The sequence below is a fragment of the Coregonus lavaretus genome (genome assembly GCF_964263955.1).
Source record: "Coregonus lavaretus genome assembly, chromosome: 32".
NCBI lineage: Eukaryota > Metazoa > Chordata > Actinopteri > Salmoniformes > Salmonidae > Coregonus > Coregonus lavaretus.
The window spans coordinates 15,064,308-15,087,867 of NC_140019.1; the positions used below are offsets into that span (position 1 = coordinate 15,064,308).

The window sequence follows — 23,560 nt, forward strand, 5'->3', positions numbered from 1 at the left end:
GCCAATCAGTTGTGTTGTGACAAGGTAGGGGTGGTATACAAAAGATAGCCCTATTTGGTAAAAGACCAAGTCCATATTATGGCAAGAAAAACTCAAATAAGCAAAGAGAAATGACAGTCCATTACCTTAAGACATGAAGGTCAGTCAATCCGGAAGATTTCAAGAACTTTGAAAGTTTCTTCAAGTGCAGTCGCAAAAACCATCAAGCGCTATGATGAAACTGGCTCTCATGAGGACCGCCACAGGAAAGGAAGACCCAGAGTTATCTCTGCTGCAGAGGTTAAGTTCATTAGAGTTATCAGACTCAGAAATTGCAGCCTAAATAATTGCTTCACAGAGTTCAAGTAATAGACAAATCTCAACATCAACTGTTCAGAGGAGACTGCGTGAATCAGGCCTTCAAGGTCGAATTGCTGCAAAGAAAACACTACTAAAGGACACCAATAAGAAGAAGAGACTTGCTTGGGCCAAGAAACACGAGCAAGCAATGGACATTAGACCGGTGGAAATCTGTCCTTTTAATATGATGAGTCCAAATTTGAGATTTTGGGTTCAAACCGCCGTGTCTTTGTGAGACGCAGAGTAGGTGAACGGATGATCGCCGCATGTGTGGTTCCCACCGTGAAGTGTGGGGGTGCTTTTCTGGTGACACTGTCAGTGATTTATTTGGAATTCAAGGCACACTTAACCAGCATGGCTTCCACAGCATTCTGCAGCGATGCGCCATCCCATCTGGTTTGCGCTTAGTGGGAATATAATTTGTTTTTCCAACAGGACGATGACCCAACACACCTCTAGGCTGTGTAAGGGCTATTTGACCAAGAAGGAGAGTGATGGAGTGCTTCATCAGATGACCTGGCCTCCACAATCCCCCGAACTCAAGCGAATTGAGATGGTTTGGGATGAGTTGGACCGCAGAGTGAAGGAAAAGTGCTCAGCATATGTGGGAACTCCTTCAAGGTTGTTGGAAAAGCATTCCAGGTGAAGCTGGTTGAGAGAATGCCAAGAGTGTGCAAAGCTGTCATCAAGGCAAAGGGTGGGTACTTTGAAGAATCTCAAATATATTTAGATTTGTTTAACACTTTTGGTTACTACATGATTCCATATGTGTTATGTCATAGTTTTGATGTCTTCACTATTATTCTACAATGTAGAAAATAGTAAAAATAAAGAAAAACCCTTGAATGAGTAGGTGTGTACAAACTTTTGACTGGTACTGTATATTGAGGATTTTGTTTTTTAAATCCATTTTAGAATAAGGCTGTAACATAACAAAATGTGGAAAAAGTCAAGGGGTCTGAATACTTTCCGAATGCACTGTATGTTGTTTGAGTCAGTATTTTTGTAACATGAGTGTGAGTGATGTATGTGCGCTTGGTTCTATCTTGCAGTGGCACCAGTGGCTATGGCAGCAGCCTCTGCTTTGGCGGTGACAACAGTCACTGAAGTGGTTGTGCCTGTTGTAGAAGTCAAGGAGGCTGCCCCAGTGGAGGCCCCAGCTGCAGAAGAAGCAGCCCCAGTTGAGGCTGCACCAGTAGAAGAGGCCCCAGCTGCAGTCGAACCTCCAGTTGAGATTGTCCCAGCTGAGGTTATGGAGGTTGAGCCAGCTCCCATAGAGGCCCCAGCTGCAGTAGAGGCTTCAGTCGAGACCGCACCCGTAGAGGAGGCTCCAGCTGCAGTCGAAGAAGTTCCAGTTGAGGCTGCCGCAACAGAGATTGTGGAGGCGGCAGAGCTTGCACCTGTGGAGGCGGCAGAGCCTGCACCTGTGGAGGCGGCAGAGCCTGCACCAGTGGAGGCGGCAGAGCCTGCACCAGTGGAGGCGGCAGAGCCTGCACCAGTGGCGGCGGCAGAGCCTGCACCAGTGGCGGCGGCAGAGCCTGCACCAGTGGCGGCGGCAGAGCCTGCAGCAGTGGCGGCGGCAGAGCCTGCACCAGTGGCGGCGGTAGAGCCTGCACCAGTGGCGGCGGCAGAGCCTGCACCAGTGGCGGCGGCAGAGCCTGCACCAGTGGCGGCGGCAGAGCCTGCACCAGTGGAGGCTGCTCTAGTTGCGGTGGCAGCACCTGCTAAGGAGTACATTGTAGTGGTGCTGGAGGGAGCGGCCAAGTCAGACAAGAGGCCCAAAGTCCTGGGGGTTGGCCCCATGACCGGCAGGATTATCCCAGACGAAGACGAGGCCCCTGCTGCTGAGCTAACAGGTAATTTGACAACTAAACAGGATGCAACTGATCAATAGAATGTCTGATCAGTTGGATGAGTAGATGATTTAAAAAAAAGGAAATCTACTCATCCAACTGACGGAAATCATCTATTGGAGCTAAATGATGGTAGTTGTACAGATATACAGTGGGGGGAAAAGTATTTAGTCAGCCACCAATTGTGCAAGTTCTCCCACTTAAAAAGATGAGAGGCCTGTAATTTTCATCATAGGTACACGTCGACTATGACAGACAAAATGAGATTTTTTTTCTCCAGAAAATCACATTGTAGGATTTTTAATGAATTTATTTGCAAATTATGGTGGAAAATAAGTATTTGGTCAATAACAAAAGTTTCTCAATACTTTGTTATATACCCTTTGTTGGCAATGACACAGGTCAAACGTTTTCTGTAAGTCTTCACAAGGTTTTCACACACTGTTGCTGGTATTTTGGCCCATTCCTCCATGCAGATCTCCTCTAGAGCAGTGATGTTTTGGGGCTGTCGCTGGGCAACACAGACTTTCAACTCCCTCCAAAGATTTTCTATGGGGTTGAGATCTGGAGACTGGCTAGGCCACTCCAGGACCTTGAAATGCTTCTTACGAAGCCACTCCTACGTTGCCCGGGCGGTGTGTTTGGGATCATTGTCATGCTGAAAGACCCAGCCACGTTTCATCTTCAATGCCCTTGCTGATGGAAGGAGGTTTTCACTCAAAATCTCACGATACATGGCCCCATTCATTCTTTCCTTTACACAGATCAGTCGTCCTGGTCCCTTTGCAGAAAAACAGCCCCAAAGCATGATGTTTCCACCCCCATGCTTCACAGTAGGTATGGTGTTCTTTGGATGCAACTCAGCATTCTTTGTCCTCCAAACACGACGAGTTGAGTTTTTACCAAAAAGTTCTATTTTGGTTTCATCTGACCATATGACATTCTCCCAATCCTCTTCTGGATCATCCAAATGCACTCTAGCAAACTTCAGACGGGCCTGGACATGTACTGGCTTAAGCAGGGGGACACGTCTGGCACTGCAGGATTTGAGTCCCTGGCGGCGTAGTGTGTTACTGATGGTAGGCTTTGTTACTTTGGTCCCAGCTCTCTGCAGGTCATTCACTAGGTCCCACTGTGTGGTTCTGGGATTTTTGCTCACCGTTCTTGTGATCATTTTGACCCCACGGGGTGAGATCTTGCGTGGAGCCCCAAATCGAGGGAGATTATCAGTGGTCTTGTATGTCTTCCATTTCCTAATAATTGCTCCCACAGTTGATTTCTTCAAACCAAGCTGCTTACCTATTTCAGATTCAGTCTTCCCAGCCTGGTGCAGGTCTACAATTTTGTTTCTGGTGTCCTTTGACAGCTCTTTGGTCTTGGCCATAGTGGAGTTTGGAGTGTGACTGTTTGAGGTTGTGGACAGGTGTCTTTTATACTGATAACAAGTTCAAACAGGTGCCATTAATACAGGTAACGAGTGGAGGACAGAGGAGCCTCTCAAAGAAGAAGTTACAGGTCTGTGAGAGACAGAAATCTTGCTTGTTTGTAGGTGACCAAATACTTATTTTCCACCATAATTTGCAAATACATTCATTAAAAATCCTACAATGTGATTTTCTGGAGAAAAAAAATCTCAATTTGTTTGTCATAGTTGACGTGTACCTATGATGAAAATTACAGGCCTCTCTCATCTTTTTAAGTGGGAGAACTTGCACAATTGGTGGCTGACTAAATACTTTTTTCCCCCACTGTAAGATCTTAATTTGACCCGTTTCTCACAGCAGGAAAATAATCCTGCAGCAACAGGAAATGTGAATTATGTGGATTATAACATTTTTTGGTAGGGGTTGATACATTTTTAGTTGGCAAATCAAGTCTAAAATGTTTAAGTGGAAATTACAAACTTCAGAAGCCTTTTTAAACCATTTAATAAAATACAAGTTTGCAACAACTGGGTGATCAAATTTAAGATCCTATATCTGTATTTCACATTTTGAAACCTAGATTAACAGGCTACTGCCATTTCAGTGCTAGTCATAGTATTGTGATCTAATGCGATCTTACCACGTCGGTCTTCAGGGCAAGCGACAGCTGCTTAGGATGCAGATGCAGTAGAACCAACTGACAGGTACTGAACTTCTGTAGTCACTTCTCTAAGTAGGCATCTTTTCACCAGGGGAAAACACTACACAGGTTTAGGTTAGATTACAATACACTATTCCAATACACTATAGTGTATTGTAATCTAACCTAAACCTGTGTAGTGTTTTCCCCTGGTGAAAAGATGCCTACTTATTTATATTAATTGTTCTGTCTCTGGTCTGTCATGCACCAGTCTTGATACCTTGTGTTTTTATGTAACTTCTGTTTTCTTCTCATTCTATTCATCACAGTAAGCACTTGGAGCCCCTGGATGAAACATCTCTACCCTGAGGAAGAAAAGGGATGTGTCTTCCCCCACCCTTTAACCCTCCCACACACTTTGACCCCTAACCCCTGACAGTCGACCCTTGATATTTATCTGTAGTATAAAACTTGTTGTCTCCCCGTCTTGGTTCAGGGAATTGTCTGTGTATATATTCAGTTAATGCCTGCTTTATGGAAACAAACATCTGGTATATTCTTCTAGACGTACTCCACCTGTTCCAAGAAGAGGTACATCTTCCTATTGTATCACATCGAAATCGTTTAGAAATGGTCCCTCTATATAGGCTTCACAACTGAACCTGTGACACTGCAGAAAGTCAGTCATATAGTACAATACGTTACCTTTAGATGCGCGCAGTCACAAAACACCTGGGAGTTTACTACTGGTTAATCTGCACAACCTTTACAAGGAGACTGTATTTCTTTCAATGGGAGTTCTATTTTCTTAGTTTTCAGCATGGGTACAGCTGTGAAGGCTAAGGATACTCTCACAGCATAGTATGTCATAGTTTACTTCAACTAAGGAACCTCACAGTAGATTCACTCCAATGGTGTTTTCTGATTCTCACCATCCAACGCAATATTACACATCTGATGCTCAGCCAGCAATTGCGTCATGGCCTGGCAGGAATGTGACCAGCATTCTTTAACTAGCCTCATGTTTTTCCTCTTTGGGCTGATTCCAATGTGAACATCACAAGTAGTTAACTCTCAAAGGGAATGCGATCAGATGGCTTTTGTAAATCACTGGCTTGTTCTTGGGAGACCAGATCCATTAGGATAACTTACCACCTCAGTATTCCTCCTCTTTTCCTCCAGCTTGTGATCCACAGACCTTTTACTAATGCAGTGTTACAGTTGAATAAACCTCAGTTGCAAGCCAGACATGGGATTCATATTGGGAAACGAGCATGACGACGAGTCAGTCAGGTTTTTACACTCGGTGATGTCTTTTTTACACTGCAGTCAGGCTTGTGTGGTGGTATGTTAATTCAGTGCTTGATATGGCTCAGTTTTTTTTCTGCTTTTCAAAGTAGATGACTTACTAGTTAGTTTAGATTCATAAATACATGTTCATAACTTTGTCAGAACCAGTTAAAATCATCTGCAGGTCATACAAGGCTCTCACTGTAGGCATACTCTACTTATTTGTTGTAGGCCTAGTTTTCTTCTCACTTTCCTCACGTATTATATTTTATTTTTTGCTATGCTAGGCATATTTGAAAAGGTACCGAGACCATTGATAAGAAGTGAATGTAGGATAATTCCTAATTTAAGGAGTGGGATAATTCAGTGTGTCTGTCCTAATGTTTGCAGGCAGGTTTTTAATGGGCTATATATAATGGCTTGTTCTGTCCTGTGAGTGGATGGCTTCACGCTGCGCACTGGCCTAGCATGGGCTACAAACTGTGATTATTTTAAACATTGCTGTTTTTCTGAACTAAATGAATATTTCAGTGTTGTCTATTGCTTTATTATTTGTTTCAACTTTAAAACCTCTCTGCTATTGAAAATACACCATGACAAATGATGTCCAATATATGAGCATCTACTATCGTTGTCATAGTAAACTTAATAACCTCGTCCCCAGGTCAACTGCTACCTCATTGGTGGACGAGAATATAAACTTGCAACCATTGGACTACACAATATTCATACTGATGCGGAAGCTCATCATATATATAACATTTAAATCAATCAAATTTTATTTATAAAGCCCTTTTTACATCAGCAGGTGTCACAAAGTGCTATACAGAAACCCAGCCTAAAACCCCAAACAGCAAGCAATGCAGATGTAGAGGCACGGGGGATAGGAAAAACTCCCTAGAAAGGCAGAAACCTAGAGAGGAACCAGGCTCTGAGGGGTGGCCAGTCCCCTTCTGGCTGTGCTGGGTGGAGATTATAACAGTACATGGCCATTAAGGCCAGATTTTTCTCCAAGATGTTCAAACGTTCATAGATGACCAGCAGGGTCAAATAATAATCACAGTGGTTGTAGAGGTTGCAACACCTCAGTACATCAGGAGTAAATGTCACTTGGCTTTTCATAGCCGGGCATTTAGAAGTTGAAATAGCAGATGAGGTAGAGAGCGAGAGAGAGTTGAAAACAGCAGGTCTGCGACAATGTAGCACGTCCGGTGAACAGGTCAGGGTTCCATAGCCGCAGGCAGAAGAGTGGAAACTGGAGCAGCAGCATGACCAGGTGGACTGGGGACAGCAAGGAGTCATCAGGCCAGGTAGTCTTGAGGCATGGTCCTCCGGGATGGGAGGGAGAGAGAGAGAATTAGAGGGAGCATACTTAAATTCACACAGGACACTGGATAAAAAATAGAAATATGCCATTTCGCAGACGCTTTTATCCAAAGCGGCTTACAGTCATGTGTGCATACATTTTTATGTATGGTAAGACAGGAGAATAACACCAGATATAACATACTGACCCTAGTCCCCTGGCACATAGACTATTGCAGCATAGATACTGGAGGCTGGGGGGGTCGGGAGACATTGTGGCCCCGTCCGACGATACCCCTGGACAGGGCCAACCAGGCAGGATATAACCCCACCCACTTTGCCAAAGCACAGCCCCCACACCACATTTATAGTTAAAATGGTGAAATACTCAGGCAGTCATCCAGCAATCACAAAGGATGTATTCATGCAGCCATTTATATTTACAGAAGTGTGTCAGAAAGAACTTAGTTATTGATAAATTACGTTTTGTAACGTCAGGGCCACTGTTGGATGGAGCCATAGCCAGGGGATCATGGGCGACGCTCTGACGTCATCGTAGCCAATGTGTCATTTGCTAGCGGGCTGCAGAAGTTTGACCCGATCCCATGCGAGAGAGGCAGGTTGAGGTTTCCAGGGTAAGAGTAGTGAAGGGGGGGGGGGGGGGGGGGGGGGGGGGGGGAGTGGTGAGAGTAGTAGATATGTACCAGTACAGAGGGATAGGCCAACAAGTGATATATGTTTCAGTAAGATTAGATTTTTAGCATTTATAGCAATGGTTATTAATTGTACTGCAGGGATGGAACGTAAGTCGAAGAAAATTGAGGTTGTGGTGGCAGCTGCAGAGAGGTATATGGGTGTGCGAGACTTGACATCAGAAGAGTTACAGGGAGTGTTAAGTGGTGATGTCCCATCATTTTAGGTTGACGGCATGAGGTAGGAATTAATATTAGGGTGGTGTTAATTATGAATAATATTTTAGAATTTGTGAGTGTAGTGTCAGATGGTAGGGTAAAATACAATATATTTTATTGTATTTTTCAAGCAAAATATAAGAGAGTTGTACTACAGTCTAGTAGGTGGCGGTACTGCAACAAATTGGATGCCAACCGCCCTTAAACCTCATCAAAGAAGAAGAAGAACGTTGACCCGACTTCCCTCAGCGAAGAGACGGCGCGCAGGAAAGCAGTGAGATCTAAACATCCTGTAAAATAGGACTAACTTAAACAAATGCAATATACAGCGTTTCAGTATCGTTTGTAGGTGAAAATCAACCTAAGAGCACATAGCTAGCTATTTTTGCTGAAATATTGTGCTTGCTACAGCTATCTTGCAAACACTTGAGAATATTCAAATTAAGTAGCGCGTCGGCCTGGTCAACTTGGCTAGCCAGCTAGCTAGCAGTTAGCTTACAGAGCTAGGCCTATCTTGAAGCTATCCACCGCAGGAAAAGCAACATAAGAGGTAAGGAATGTTATTTTGCGAGATTTTAGGTAATAACATGATTGGATCTGTGGTGTTCAACGGGCAAGGATGGCCATATGACAGCCAACCTTAGCTAGCGGCCACTGCTAACTATGTAAATTAACAAGTGATCTAGCAATGTTAGCCGCTAAAAAGCGAACTAGCACATACATTTACATTTTACATTTTAGTCATTTAGCAGACGCTCTTATCCAGAGTGCATAATTTTTTTCATACTGGCCCCCCGTGGGAAACGAACCCACAACCCTGGCGTTGCAAACGCCATGCTCTACCAACTGAGCTACACGGAACCACATTATTAAACATGTCTTGTTAGTTAGGTACATGTTTAATCTCTCTTTATAACACAACTTGGAACACACCTATCTACCAGTCAATGTACATTAAAGCTAAAATACAGAACCTAACGTTACTAGCTAGCTAGCTAATGTAACTAAAAGCCAGAAACTGCACAAATGATGTAAACATTGGGGTCACGCTTGTGAACGGGAAGTGGGAACGTGTCGTCCCTTCATGCGCAAACAGCAACTATCGCATTCTACAGAGTGTGTAGCGTTTGCGCTCAGTACTATTGCTGAACATGGTCAATTTTAGCTAAATTGACGTTTGTGTTCTTGTTGCTAGTTTCGTTTCTCCGTTAGCTGTGATGAGGACGCTAGTGCATACTTCAGGAACCAGGGCCCCATACAGAGCTGTTCCTAGTCTGTGTGATGGACTGTGGCTGGGGAAGAGACTGGCTCTGATTCCCTCTTTTATTTCCATAGGAATGAGTGATGACCTCTGTTGTTGTGGCAGACGGTGGAGGGAATATGGTGGAGTACGTCACTGTCATGGAAGAGACTGAGCAGGTAAGAGACAACAGGTCCTAACCTTCCCTATGCAACATTTTAAAAGGTATTTTACTTGCAATACCAGCACCACACACAAGCCCATTCCAAGCTTAAAGCACCCGGGTCAGGGCTGATATACAGTGGGGAAAAAAAGTATTTAGTCAGCCACCAATTGTGCAAGTTCTCCCACTTAAAAAGATGAGAGGCCTGTAATTTTCATCATAGGTACACGTCAACTATGACAGACAAAATGAGAGAAAAAAATCCAGAAAATCACATTGTAGGATTTTTAATGAATTTATTTGCAAATTATGGTGGAAAATAAGTATTTGGTCAATAACAAAAGTTTCTCAATACTTTGTTATATACCCTTTGTTGGCAATGACACAGGTCAAACGTTTTCTGTAAGTCTTCACAAGGTTTTCACACACTGTTGCTGGTATTTTGGCCCATTCCTCCATGCAGATCTCCTCTAGAGCAGTGATGTTTTGGGGCTGTCGCTGGGCAACACGGACTTTCAACTCCCTCCAAAGATTTTCTATGGGGTTGAGATCTGGAGACTGGCTAGGCCACTCCAGGACCTTGAAATGCTTCTTACGAAGCCACTTCTTCGTTGCCCGGGCGGTGTGTTTGGGATCATTGTCATGCTGAAAGACCCAGCCACGTTTCATCTTCAATGCCCTTGCTGATGGAAGGAGGTTTTCACTCAATCTCACGATACATGGCCCCATTCATTCTTTCCTTTACACGGATCAGTCGTCCTGGTCCATTTGCAGAAAAACAGCCCCAAAGCATGATGTTTCCACCCCCATGCTTCACAGTAGGTATGGTGTTCTTTGGATGCAACTCAGCATTCTTTGTCCTCCAAACACGACGAGTTGAGTTTTTACCAAAAAGTTATATTTTGGTTTCATCTGACCATATGACATTCTCCCAATCCTCTTCTGGATCATCCAAATGCACTCTAGCAAACTTCAGACGGGCCTGGACATGTACTGGCTTAAGCAGGGGGACACGTCTGGCACTGCAGGATTTGAGTCCCTGGCGGCGTAGTGTGTTACTGATGGTAGGCTTTGTTATTTTGGTCCCAGCTCTCTGCAGGTCATTCACTAGGTCCCCCCGTGTGGTTCTGGGATTTCTGCTCACCGTTCTTGTGATCATTTTGACCCCACGGGGTGAGATCTTGCGTGGAGCCCCAGATCGAGGGAGATTATCAGTGGTCTTGTATGTCTTCCATTTCCTAATAATTGCTCCCACAGTTGATTTCTTCAAACCAAGCTGCTTACCTATTGCAGATTCAGTCTTCCCAGCCTGGTGCAGGTCTACAATTTTGTTTCTGGTGTCCTTTGACAGCTCTTTGGTCTTGGCCATAGTGGAGTTTGGAGTGTGACTGTTTGAGGTTGTGGACAGGTGTCTTTTATACTGATAACAAGTTCAAACAGGTGCCATTAATACAGGTAACGAGTGGAGGACAGAGGAGCCTCTTAAAGAAGAAGTTACAGGTCTGTGAGAGACAGAAATCTTGCTTGTTTGTAGGTGACCAAATACTTATTTTCCACCATAATTTGCAAATAAATTCATAACAAATCCTACAATGTGATTATCTGGATTTTTTCTCTCTCAATTTGTCTGTCATAGTTGACGTGTACCTATGATGAAAATTACAGGCCTCATCTTTTTAAGTGGGAGAACTTGCACAATTGGTGGCTGACTAAATACTTTTTTTCCCCACTGTAAGTATCTTATTGACATGAACAATATTGTGAAGTGAAGATTTTTACATTTTCATTTTAGTCATTTAGCAGACGCTCTTATCCAGGGCGACTTACAGTTAGTGAGTGCATATATATTTTTTCATACCAATGAATAACATGTTTTTCTGGTGACCATTGCACCTCTGTCCTGCCGTTATAAATGATTCAACAAATGTTCAAATACACAAAACACATGATGGACGTTTCACCTTGCACTTCCCTCAATGTGTGTCTTTGTCCTGTCTCCAGAGTGAGGAGAACCCTGATGAGGAGGGGGAGGTGGTGCAGGAGATGGTGGAGACTGTAATAGGGGAGGATGGGGAGGAGTATCCTGCTGTGGTGGTGGAAGAGGTGCCCAGTGCCCAGGTGGAGCAGTGCTACGCTGCCCAGGTGCTGGTCTATGACGACGGGACCTACCTGATGCAGGACGTGGGAGACGAGCAGGAGGTGGTCACAGAGGTGGTGGAGACAGGTGAGAGGGCTGTGAGCAGAGAGGGAGGGGGGTGCAGGGTTGGACAGTGATATTGTTTTTGCAGTGAGAGGGTTAGAGGGTTTGGATAGTAATGTTGATTGAGTGATTGCTTTAGAAGAGTGTGGGTGTAAAAGGCTCAAGCCCCTGTACTGGCCCTCCCGCCCCCACCTATCGTCAACCAATCATGTCAATGCGGAGCTATATGGGGCCCTCCGCATTGGTAAAACATTTGGGAGGTGCACAGCGATGCGGAGGCTCTGCAATTGCGTCATACCCTACGTACAGAGCCTCTGGATCGCATTTCCGGAACAAGCATGAATTGGTTTTTAGACTTTCCAACATTTTTTTAACATTTTACATTTTAGTCATTTAGCAGACGCTCTTATCCAGAGCGACTTACAGGAGCAATTAGGGTTAAGTGCCTTGCTTAAGGGCACATCGACAGATTTTTCACCTAGTCGGCTCGGGGATTAGAACCAGCGACCTTTCGGTTACTGGCACAACGCTCTTACCCACTAAGCTACCTGCCGCCCCAACATATCAGGAGTATTATTTTCTTCTAGGACCATCTCAAGAAGGACATCTAGTGGAGTATGAACTGAGCCCATTGGAAGAGTGACAGAAGTCATTGAGGTTTGAGGGAGGGGACAGTTTTATTGGATGTTGACCAATGACCATCCTAAAGAGCTCTTCTTCTATAGGCAGTTGTTGCTATGCACAACCAAATGTGGAATGGGGAGGGTCATGAATGAGTGAGATAAAGAGAGGAGGGGAAATTGAAGATTTAGGGTGATAGCTGGTACAGGCTACATCACTCCTTCTCTCCAATGCTACAAAGATAAAGGCTACATGGTTTACTATCGGTGTCCCAAAAGTAAAGGTTCACTTAGCCTAACCCCTCATTATTTCATGAAACGAAACATCTATCTTGCCCAGCTAACTGCTTCCTAGGGTGAACGTCTGTGGTATCTGCTGCTATAAGGCCACAGACATTGGAAGATATGGTTGAAAAATCATTGAAACAAAGTAGTTGAACGAACATTACATTAAATTTAAATGTCAAATGTATTTTCACTTCTCCTTTAACCTATCTCTCCCCCCCCCCCCCCGTCTCTTGTGTTGTCGTAGTAGAGGTGTTGTCACACGGGGGCATGGTGTGCTTTGATAAGACCTTCGAGGCGGCTGAGGCCCTTCTTCACATGGACTCCCCCAGCAGTTTCCATGGAGACCGCAACACAGGTAACAACTCAACCCCTCCCCCCACTGGCCTTGCTGGGGGCTAGGCATTATAAGTGGGCGGGCCATGATGCCGGCTGAAAAATATGAGAGTAAAATGTGGCAAAGTTTGTTCTACCACAACGTTTGTTTTGTTACCATTTGGCTTGAGTTGAATCTTCACACTGCTCTGTGGCTGTAATAATGAACTATTGACTGTGTGTGTCTCAGTGGAGGACGTGATGATGGAGACTGTGGTGGAGGTGTCTACAGAGTGTGAGCCCATAGAGGAGGACAGCTTCCCTATACCCCCCGACTACGAGCCTCCCTCTGCCAAGAAGAAGAAAGGTCTGCCTCATACACAACCAAATGCTTTCTTACCATCTGTCTCTGTGTTGGTCACTGTGTCCAACCCAGTATTACAAGTTAAGTTGTATATTATATGAAGTGTACTAAGTTGGTTTCCTTGCAGGGGGACGGAAGCCGAAGACACAACAGCCTCAGCCTGACACCAACGGTAACATTGACCTGGGGATCAGGCAGAGACCCAGAGAGGGAAAAGGTACCACAAACACAGCGAGGGCTAGGGTTTGTCAAGCCCATGAAGGGATTCTTCTCTACGTAGAGCAACTCAAGATGGGACCATATCCCTTCAGTAATTAGCCTGTGTGTGAGCGATCCTCTGAATGAATTACGTTGGTCTTCTCTCTCCCTCCGTCCTCCAGGGAGCACCACCTACCTATGGGAGTTCCTGTTGGATCTCCTCCAGGACAAGAACACCTGTCCCAGGTACATCAAGTGGATGCAGCGGGACAAGGGCATCTTCAAGCTGGTCGACTCCAAGGCTGTGTCCAAACTGTGGGGAAAACACAAGAACAAACCTGACATGAACTATGAAACCATGGGCAGGGCACTCAGGTAACCACAGGATACCATTCTACTATATTGGATAGCCAATTCCTCACTATAGTTAGTGTGTAAGGCTTACTGTTGTTGATCCAACATATCTTTACTGTTTGTATGCTAATGAATGAGTAATAACATTTTTGATTTGTGTCTGTTTAAAATGCATGCATTTAACCCATTTAAGTTCCCCTTTTAAAATGCATGCAAGGGTATGACCGTTAGGTAAACTGAGTGTATTTCCGCACGTATTGTCGGTGTAAGTGCAGTCGTCTGCCTGGTACGGTTGTCCCTGTCCAGGTATTACTACCAGAGGGGGATCCTAGCCAAGGTGGCGGGCCAGAGGCTAGCCTACCAGTTTAAAGATATGCCCAAGAACATCAGGGTGATCGACGATGACGGGGAGGAGGAGGGAGAGGAGGGCGAGGGGGAACCCTCTGAGCACCACCAGGTCCAGACCCTGACCCTTGACCCTGCCACCTCCACCCAGACACAGCAGAGCTACGTCACCGTCATCCCCACCGCGTCCGGCAACAGGTGAGAGGCATGATTGGAGAAGTCATTAAATAATTTTAAGACATTTTTTATAGCGTTTCTTTTTACAGGCACAAATCTGTGGTATTCATTTAAAAAAATGTTGTGTAGTGTTAGGGGCAGCAGACATAGGACAGAATCACACATGCATGTTCTCTCTGTACGTTTTCATACAAATGCACAGTTAAATAATTAAATATTTGTTTCTGTCTGATGTACAGGACCATGCGTTTGGCCATGCCCATGGTCATGACGACGACGCTGGGTCAGATGACCCTCAACTCCTCCACAGTCTTCACCACCCAGGCTCCCATCACCCTGGGAAACGCCCACGCTGGCGGGCCCAAGCTGGTGATCCAGACCCTGCCTGCCATGATGCCCGCCGGGGCCAAGAGCGGAGAGAAGATCACCATCATCACCATCCCGGCGGCCCAGCTAGCTCAGCTAACGCAGGGCAACCTCTCAGCCCAGCTCTCAGGCCAGCTAGCTCAGCTCATGCAGGCTAAACCAGTCACCCAGCTGGTGCAGGCTAAACCAGTCACCCAGCTGGTGCAGGCTAAACCAGTCACCCAGCTGGTGCAGGCTAAACCAGTCGCCCAGCTGGTGCAGGCTAAACCAGTCGCCCAGCTGGTGCAGGCTAAACCAGTCCCCCAGCTGGTGCAGGCTAAACCAGTCCCCCAGCTGGTGCAGGCTAAACCAGTCGCCCAGCTGGTGCAGGCTAAACCAGTCGCCCAGCTGGTGCAGGCTAAACCAGTCGCCCAGCTGGTGCAGGCTAAACCAGTCGCCCAGCTGGTGCAGGCTAAACCAGTCGCCCAGCTGGTGCAGGCTAAACCAGTCGCCCAGCTGGTGCAGGCTAAACCAGTCGCCCAGCTGGTGCAGGCTAAACCAGTCGCCCAGCTGGTGCAGGCTAAACCAGTCGCCCAGCTGGTGCAGGCTAAACCTGCCACGCTCCAGATAGAGCAGAAACCAGCCCCTCCACTCATACTGGCAAAGCCTGTGACCGTGACCCAGCAGCCACCTGTGGCCTCCCCTGTAGGTAAACCACAGCTTCCTCCCTCCACCACCATCACAACCCCTGTACCTACCCCCTCTACACCCCCTGAAAAAGAGGAGGCCATCTCACCCCACAAAGCCCTCCCAGAGTCCACCCCGTCCCCCCCTTCAGTAAGCACGAAGCCCCCCCAGTCTAGCCCGGAAGACCCCTCTACCTCGGAGTCGGCACAGAACCCAGTGGCCCCTAAATCTTGAGAACTCGAGGCCAAGGGGCCCGACAGCTACTGACTCCATATTGACACTGTTTTTTGAAGTGGAGTCTTCCTTTCCCATCCTCCTTTCACTGGGCAGTGGAGCTGTAGGACCATACAGAGGAGGAGAGCTCTGAACTGGACCTCAGCTATGGAGCTCCTAGTTACCAGGGAGCTAGTCTTCAAACTGGAGCTGCAGTGCCCTCCCTCCCTCCACATCAGAAAACCAGGAAAAGAGACGAGAGAGGAAAAAGGGACTTTGTATACATAATACATGGCTACACTTGCCTACGTATTTATTTGGGCAGTGAAGCTAAAACTTTTAATTTGGCTCTATACTCCAGCATTTTGGATTTGATTAATTATTTCATATGAGGTGACAGTACAGAATGTCACCTTTTTTATTTGAGGGTATTTTCATGCATATCTTCTTTACAGTTTAGAAATGAAAGCACTTTATGTATCTAGTCCCCCCATTTGAAGGTGTCAAGTATTCGGACAAATTCACTTCTATGCGTATTAAAGTAGTAAAAAATGTAGTATTTGGTTCCATATTCCTAGCATGCAATGACTACATCAAGCTTGTGACTCTGCATTTGCAGTTTGCTTTGGTTGTGTTTCAGATTATTTTATGCCCAATAGAAATGAATAGTAAATAATGTATTGTGTCATTTTATTGTAAATATTACAAATGTTTCTAAACACTTCTACATTAATGTGGATGCTACCATGATTACGGATAATCATGAATAATGAGTGAGAGTTCGAGGCATAAATATCATACCCCAAAAGAAATGGTGGTGAGAGGTTAGCCTGTCTTGGGGGTATGATCTTTGTGCCTCTAACTTTCTAACTCGTCATTATTCACGGTTCATTCATTATTATCCATAACTATGGTAGCATCCACATTTTAATGTAGAAGTGTTAAGAAAAAGATTGTGTGTGTGTGTGTGTGTGTATATATATATATATATATATATACACACACACACACACACTACCGGTCAAAGGTTTTAGAACACCTACTCATTCAAGGGTTTTTCTTTATTTTTACTATTTTCTACATTGTAGAATAATAGTGAAGACATCAAAGCTATGAAATAACACACATGGAATCATGTAGTAACCAAAAAAGTGTTAAACCTAAATATATTTACCATTCGAGATTCTTCAAATAACCACCCTTTGCCTTGATGACAGCTTTGCACACTCTTGGCATTCTCTCAACCAGCTTCACCTGGAATGCTTTTCCAAAAGTCTTGAAGGAGTTCCCACATCACATATGCTGAGCACTTGTTGGCTGCTTTTCCTTCACTCTGCGGTCCGATTCATCTCAAACCATCTCAATTTGGTTGAGGTCGGGGGATTGTGGAGGACAGGTCATCTGATGCAGCACTCCATCACTCCTTCTTGGTAAAATAGCCCTTACACAGCCTGGAGGTGTGTTGAGTCATTATCCTGTTGAAAAAGAAATGATAGTCCCACTAAGCCCAAACCAGATGGGATGGCGTATCACTGCAGAAGGCTGTGGTAGCACCCCCAAACCATAACACCTCCATGCTTTACGCTGGGAAATACACGTGCAGAGATCATCCGTTCACCCACACCGCGTCTCACAAAGACGAGGCGGTTGGAACCAAAAATCTCACATTTGGACTCCAGACCAAAGGACAACTTTCCACCGGTCTTATGTCCATTGCTCGTATTTCTTGGCCCAAGCAAGTCTCTTCTTCTTATTGGTGTCCTTTAGTAGTTTATTTGCAGCAATTCGACCATGAAGGCCTGATTCACACAGTCTCCTCTGAACAGTTGATGTTGAGATGTGTCTGTTACTTGAACTCCGTGAAGCATTTATTTAGGATGCCATTTCTGAGGCTGGTAACTCTAATGAACTTATCCTCTGCAGCAGAGGTAACTCTGGGTCTTCCATTCCTGTGGCGGTCCTCATGAGAGCCAGTTTCATCATAGTGCTTGATGGTTTTTGCGACTGCACTTGAAGAAACTTTCAGTTCTTGAAATGTTCCGTATTGACGGACCTTCATGTCTTAAAGTAATGATGGACTGTCGTTTCTCTTTGCTTATTTGAGCTGTTCTTGCCATAATATGGACTTGGTCTTTTACCAAATAGGGCTATCTTCTGTATACCCCCCTACCTTGTCACAACACAACTGATTGGCTCAAATGCATTAAGAAGGAAAGAAATTCCACAAATTAACTTTTAATAAGGCACACCTGTTAATTGAAATGCATTCCATGAAGCTGGTTGAGAGAATGCCAAGAGTGTGCAAAGCTGTCGTCAAGGCAAAGGGTGGCTATTTGAAGAATCTCAAATATAAAATTACTACATGATTCCATATGTGTTATTTCATAGTTTTGATTATTCTACAATGTAGAAAATAGTAAAAATAAAGAAAAACCCTTGAATGAGTAGGTGTTCTAAAACTTTCGACCGGTAGTGTATATATATTTTTTGTGACTCCAAAATGACACAATACATTATTTACCATTCATTTCTATTGGGCACAGCATGATCCGAAACACAACCAAAACAAACTGCAAATGCATACAACAAGTTTGTAGAGTCACAAGCTTCATGTAGTCATTGCTTGTTAGGAATATGGGACTAAATACTAAACTTTTGATTACTTTAGACTAATTCACTTAGGTATATGAAATACTTATGACACTTTCAAATGGACTAGTGCTTTCATTTCTTAACGGTAAAACATATGTATGAAAATACCCTCAAATAAAAGGTGACATTCTGTACGGTCCCCTCATATGAAACATTTGAGCTCACATTTTTTATGCTGGAGTATAGAGCCAAATAAAAAGTTTTTAGCTTCACTGTCCGAATAAATACGTAGGGGCATGTACGTGCTTTAGAAGTTCTTTGGATCTCCAACGATGGGCAAGCCTTAGATTGTACATTGAAAATGCTTCTTTTAATCAAAAACATAATATAAAGGAAGCCTGAAAGATTTGTGTAAAAACTTTTTGATACTCTGCAGCAGGTTACGTACAATGTATTCTAAGTTCAATGCAAGTGTAGTTCTTTTGTCTCATAGTTGAAATCTTTGGGTATTCCTCTGACTTGGTTGGTTCCCTTCTGTGTATGGAAAGTAGTCTAGTCCTCCACAACACCGTCCCTCCACACTCAATGTTCTTTTGTGTTATTATTATTTTTTACTGTTAAAAAAAGGGAGCGAAAGGATCTTTGTGTCAAGAAAAGACCGATCCAGATGGTATATTCCACATTTGAAGCATATGCTATTTTCATGTACTCTCAAAGTGTATTGATGTAGATTTTACTGAAGTATGTATTATAAAAAAACAAATATGAATTGAAACTTGTCTCAGTCAATACTTTTTGGCACTGAATCTCTTTCAGACGGAGTTGAAAATCTAAAGGACTAGACAAACCAAAACCGTGCGCAGTAGATCACCTGATGGGTGTCGATGAACGGTGACTTTTTCCCAAGTAAAGTCGTTGGGAAATTAACAGCCGGGTGTTCTGTGGTCAGTCGCAAAAGAACAACAACCCACAGCTGACGTTTGTGTTGGTCTGTCTTGTCCTTCAAACTCCGTTGGATACCTTTTACTGTCAATGGCCTTGTATTCTATATACAGTGCATTTGAAAAGTATTCAGACCCCTTCCCTTTTTCCACATTTTACGTTACAGCCTTATTCTAAAATTGATTAAATAAAACACTTTCCTCATCAATCTAAACGCAATGCCCCATAAGCGAAAATAGGTTTTTAAGAATGTTTGCAAATAAATAAAAAACAATGTTTCTACAACTTCATTGGAGTCCACCTGTGGTAAATTCAATTGATTGGACATGATTTGGAAAGACACGCACCTGTCTATTTAAGGTCCCACAGTTGACAGTGCATGTCAGAGAGCAAAAACAAAGCCATGAGGTCGAAGGAATTTACATTTACATTTTAGTCATTTAGCAGACGCTCTTATCCAGAGCGACTTACAGGAGCAATTAGGGTTAAGTGCCTTGCTCAAGGGCACATTTACGTCATTTAGCAGACGCTCTTAACCAGAGCGACTACAAATTGGTGCACCCTATAGCCAGTGGGATAACCACTTTACAATTATACTTTTTTTTTTTTTTTTTTTTTTTTGGGGGGGGGGGGGGGTAGAAGGATTACTTTATCCTATCCCAGGTGTTCTTTAAAGAGGCTGTCCCCAAGAACAGTGGCCTCCATCATTCTTAAATGAAAGTTGTTTGGAACCACCAAGACTCTTCCTAGAGCTGGCTGCCTGGCCAAACTGAGCAATCAGGGGAGAAGGGCCTTGGTCAGGGAGGTGACCAAGAACCCAATGGTCACTCTGACAGAGCTCCAGAGTTACTTTGTGGAGATGGGAGAACCTTCCAGAAGTACAACAATTTCTGCAGCTTTTATGGTAGAGTGGCCAGACGGAATCAACTCCTCAGTAAAAGGCACATGACAGCCCTCTTGGAGTTTGCCAAAAGGCACCTAAAGGACTCAGACCATGAGAAACAAGATTATCTGGTGTGATGAAACCAAGATTGAACTCTTTGGCCTGAATGCCAAGCGTCACATCTGGAGGAAACCTGGCATCATCCCTACGGTAAAGCATGGTGGTGGCAGCATCATGCTGTGGGGATGTTTTTCAGCTCCAGGGACTGGGAGACTAGTCAGGATTGAGGGACAGATGAACGAAGCAAAGTACAGAGAGATCCTTGATGACAACCTGCTCCAGAGCGCTCAGGACCTCAGACTGGGGCGAAGGTTCACATTCCAACAGGACAACGACCCTAAGCACACAGCCAAGACAACGCAGGAGTGGCTTCGGGACAAGTCTCTGAATGTCCTTGAGTGGCCCAGCCAGAGCCTGGACTTGAACCCGATCGAACATCTCTGGAGAGACCATAAAATAGCTGTGCAGCGACGATCCCCGTCCAACCTGACAGAGCTTGAGAGGATCTGCAGAGAAGAATGTGAGAAACTCCCCAAATATAGGTGTGGCAAGCTTGTAGCGTCATACCCAAGAAGACTAGGCTGTAATCACTGCCAAAAGTGCTTTAACAAAGTACTGAGTAAAGGGTCTGAATACTTATGTAAATGTGATATTTCAATTTTTTTCAAAATGTCTAAAATGTCTGTTTTTGCTTTGTCATTATGGGGTATTGTGTGTAGATTGATGAGAAAACAATTAAATCAATTTTAGTATAAGGCTGTAACGTAACAAAATGTGGAAAAAGTCAAGGGGTCTGAATACTTTCTGAATGCACTGTACATGTCCTATCCTGGCCTCGAGAACACTGATCTGAAACTACTTGACACATAAATGGTATTTGATAAAAAGATGCACACATCATTGGTAGTAACCCATCCAGGCACATCACATTTACTGTATCAGTGCCTATTTACGAGGATCATGTTTTATTTTACCAGGAGAAGACATTCTCATTTACAGCAACGACCTGGGGAATAGTTACAGGGGAGAGGAAGATGGATAAATGAGCCAATTGGTGGAGACATTCTGTGCAGTCCTATACCCATCATTGCAGATGGAGGAGAAATGTTAAGGACTTGAATCCCTGCACACTGTGCTATTTGGTATTCATTTACCTGCTGGGCTCCATCACCTGTTATAGCCCAGTGTTATGTCCTCTCACAGCATGGCCTGATGGGATTGGAAGGGATCAGGTGAGATCAGGGTTAGAAGCCCAATGTAACTTCCTGTCCACACATTCCCTCTCACTCATCCTATTCTGACTCCCCATTGTGTCCATTGTCATGCTCAAGGGCGGCAGACTTAAGGGCTAACCAGCTGAGGGGTCATTATCACACGCATGCACTGACCTATGGCCAGCCTCCGATGCAACTAAATGTTTTCTTTATTATCTGTCTCTGTGTTGTCCACTGCCCCTGCATGTCTGTAATAAATGTTAAGTTGTATATTATATGAAGTGTACTAAGTTATTTGGTTGGTTTCCTTGCAGGGGGACGGAACCTGAAGACACAACAGCCTCAGCCTGACACCAACAGCAACATTGACCTGGGGATCAGGAAGAGACCCAGAGAGGGAAAGGTACCACACACACACACGAATACCTATGCAGGGTGTGGGAGTCTTTCTCCAGTCCCTGTGGTTCTGGTTGGAGGGCTGGGATGCTCTCAAGTCCCTCTCAAAGGACCCAGTTTCACACAGTGACAAATATCCCTGTGAATAGTGTACAAAACTTTAAGAACACCTGCTCTTTCCATGACATACACTGACCAGGTGAAAGCTATGATCCCTTATTGATGTCACTTGTTAAATCCACTTCAATCAGTGTAGATGAAGGCAAGGAGACAGGCTAAATAATGATTTTTAAGCCTTGAGACAATTGAGACATGGATTGTGTATGTGTGCCGTTCAGAGGGTGAATGGGCAAGACAAAAGATTGAGTGCCTTTGAACGGGGTTTGGTAGTAGATGCCAGGCGCACCAGTTTGTGTGAAGAACTGCAACGCTGCTGGATTTTTCACACTCAACAGTTTCCTGTGTGTATCAAGAATGGTCCACCACCCAAAGGACATCCAGCCAATTTGATACAACTGTGGGAAGCATTGGAGTCAGGGGGGGATTTGAGGGGGAGGCCCGAAGACATGGCGCTGAACAATGGAGACTGAGCCCCAACCTGTTACAGTGGGGAAAAAAAGTATTTAGTCAGCCACCAATTGTGCAAGTTCTCCCACTTAAAAAGATGAGAGAGGCCTGTAATTTTCATCATAGGTACACGTCAACTATGACAGACAAAATGAGGAAAAAAAATCCAGAAAATCACATTGTAGGATTCTTTATGAATTTATTTGCAAATTATGGTGGAAAATAAGTATTTGGTCAATAACAAAAGTTTCTCAATACTTTGTTATATACCCTTTGTTGGCAATGACACAGGTCAAACGTTTTCTGTAAGTCTTCACAAGGTTTTCACACACTGTTGCTGGTATTTTGGCCCATTCCTCCATGCAGATCTCCTCTAGAGCAGTGATGTTTTGGGGCTGTCGCTGGGCAACACGGACTTTCAACTCCCTCCAAAGATTTTCTATGGGGTTGAGATCTGGAGACTGGCTAGGCCACTCCAGGACCTTGAAATGCTTCTTACGAAGCCACTCCTTCATTGCCCGGGCGGTGTGTTTGGGATCATTGTCATGCTGAAAGACCCAGCCACGTTTCATCTTCAATGCCCTTGCTGATGGAAGGAGGTTTTCACTCAAAATCTCACGATACATGGCCCCATTCATTCTTTCCTTTACACGGATCAGTCGTCCTGGTCCCTTTGCAGAAAAACAACCCCAAAGCATGATGTTTCCTCCCCCATGCTTCACAGTAGGTATGGTGTTCTTTGGATGCAACTCAGCATTCTTTGTCCTCCAAACACGACGAGTTGAGTTTTTACCAAAAAGTTCTATTTTGGTTTCATCTGACCATATGACATTCTCCCAATCCTCTTCTGGATCATCCAAATGCACTCTAGCAAACTTCAGACGGGCCTGGACATGTACTGACTTAAGCAGGGGGACACGTCTGGCACTGCAGGATTTGAGTCCCTGGCGGCGTAGTGTGTTACTGATGGTAGGCTTTGTTACTTTGGTCCCAGCTCTCTGCAGGTCATTCACTAGGTCCCCCGTGTGGTTCTGGGACTTGTGATCATTTTGACCCCACGGGGTGAGATCTTGCGTGGAGCCCCAGATCGAGGGAGATTATCAGTGGTCTTGTATGTCTTCCATTTCCTAAAAATTTATCCCACAGTTGATTTCTTCAAACCAAGCTGCTTACCTATTGCAGATTCAGTCTTCCCAGTCTGGTGCAGGTCTACAATTTTGTTTCTGGTGTCCTTTGACAGCTCTTTGGTCTTGGCCATAGTGGAGTTTGGAGTGTGACTGTTTGAGGTTGTGGACAGGTGTCTTTTATACTGATAACAAGTTCAAACAGGTGCCATTAATACAGGTAACGAGTGGAGGACAGAGGAGCCTCTTAAAGAAGAAGTTACAGGTCTGTGAGAGCCATAAATCTTGCTTGTTTGTAGGTGACCAAATACTTATTTTCCACCATAATTTGCAAATAAATTCATTAAAAATCCTACAATATAATTTTCTGGATTTTTTTTCTCAATTTGTCTGTCATAGTTGATGTGTACCCATGATGAAAATTACAGGCCTCTCTCATCTTTTTAAGTGGGAGAACTTGCACAATTGGTGGCTGACTAAATACTTTTTTCCCCCACTGTATATTGTCTATGGC

At 44.4% G+C, this 23,560-nt stretch overlaps 1 protein-coding gene across 2 annotated transcripts; it reads left to right on the forward strand.

The window, feature by feature from the left end:
* The first annotated feature begins 7,541 nt into the window (after positions 1-7,541).
* On the forward strand, positions 7,542-16,230 carry LOC311107746 (ETS-related transcription factor Elf-2-like). 2 transcript variants are annotated; one of them, XM_084150267.1, is made up of 9 exons: positions 7,542-8,312; positions 9,098-9,181; positions 11,167-11,389; positions 12,518-12,628; positions 12,836-12,952; positions 13,077-13,166; positions 13,330-13,522; positions 13,808-14,044; positions 14,263-16,230. In XM_084150267.1, the coding sequence occupies exons 2-9, from the start codon at positions 9,107-9,109 to the stop codon at positions 15,287-15,289; spliced, it is 2,073 nt and encodes a 690-aa protein (XP_084006393.1). In that variant the 5' UTR covers positions 7,542-8,312; positions 9,098-9,106; the 3' UTR covers positions 15,290-16,230. The 2 variants fall into 2 exon arrangements, with proteins under 2 accessions (XP_084006393.1, XP_084006394.1); XM_084150268.1 differs by having other exon boundaries at positions 12,521-12,628.
* Positions 16,231-23,560: the final 7,330 nt, after the last annotated feature.

Excerpts from the sequence above, each read along its gene's own strand:
- LOC311107746 (XM_084150267.1), top strand. The coding sequence starts at position 9,107 with ATGACCTCTGTTGTTGTGGCAGACGGTGGAGGGAATATGGTGGAGTAC. Across the intron at positions 12,629-12,835 it reads CCATGGAGACCGCAACACAG|TGGAGGACGTGATGATGGAG; the intron begins GTAACAACTCAA and ends TGTGTGTCTCAG. Across the intron at positions 13,523-13,807 it reads ACCATGGGCAGGGCACTCAG|GTATTACTACCAGAGGGGGA; the intron begins GTAACCACAGGA and ends GTCCCTGTCCAG.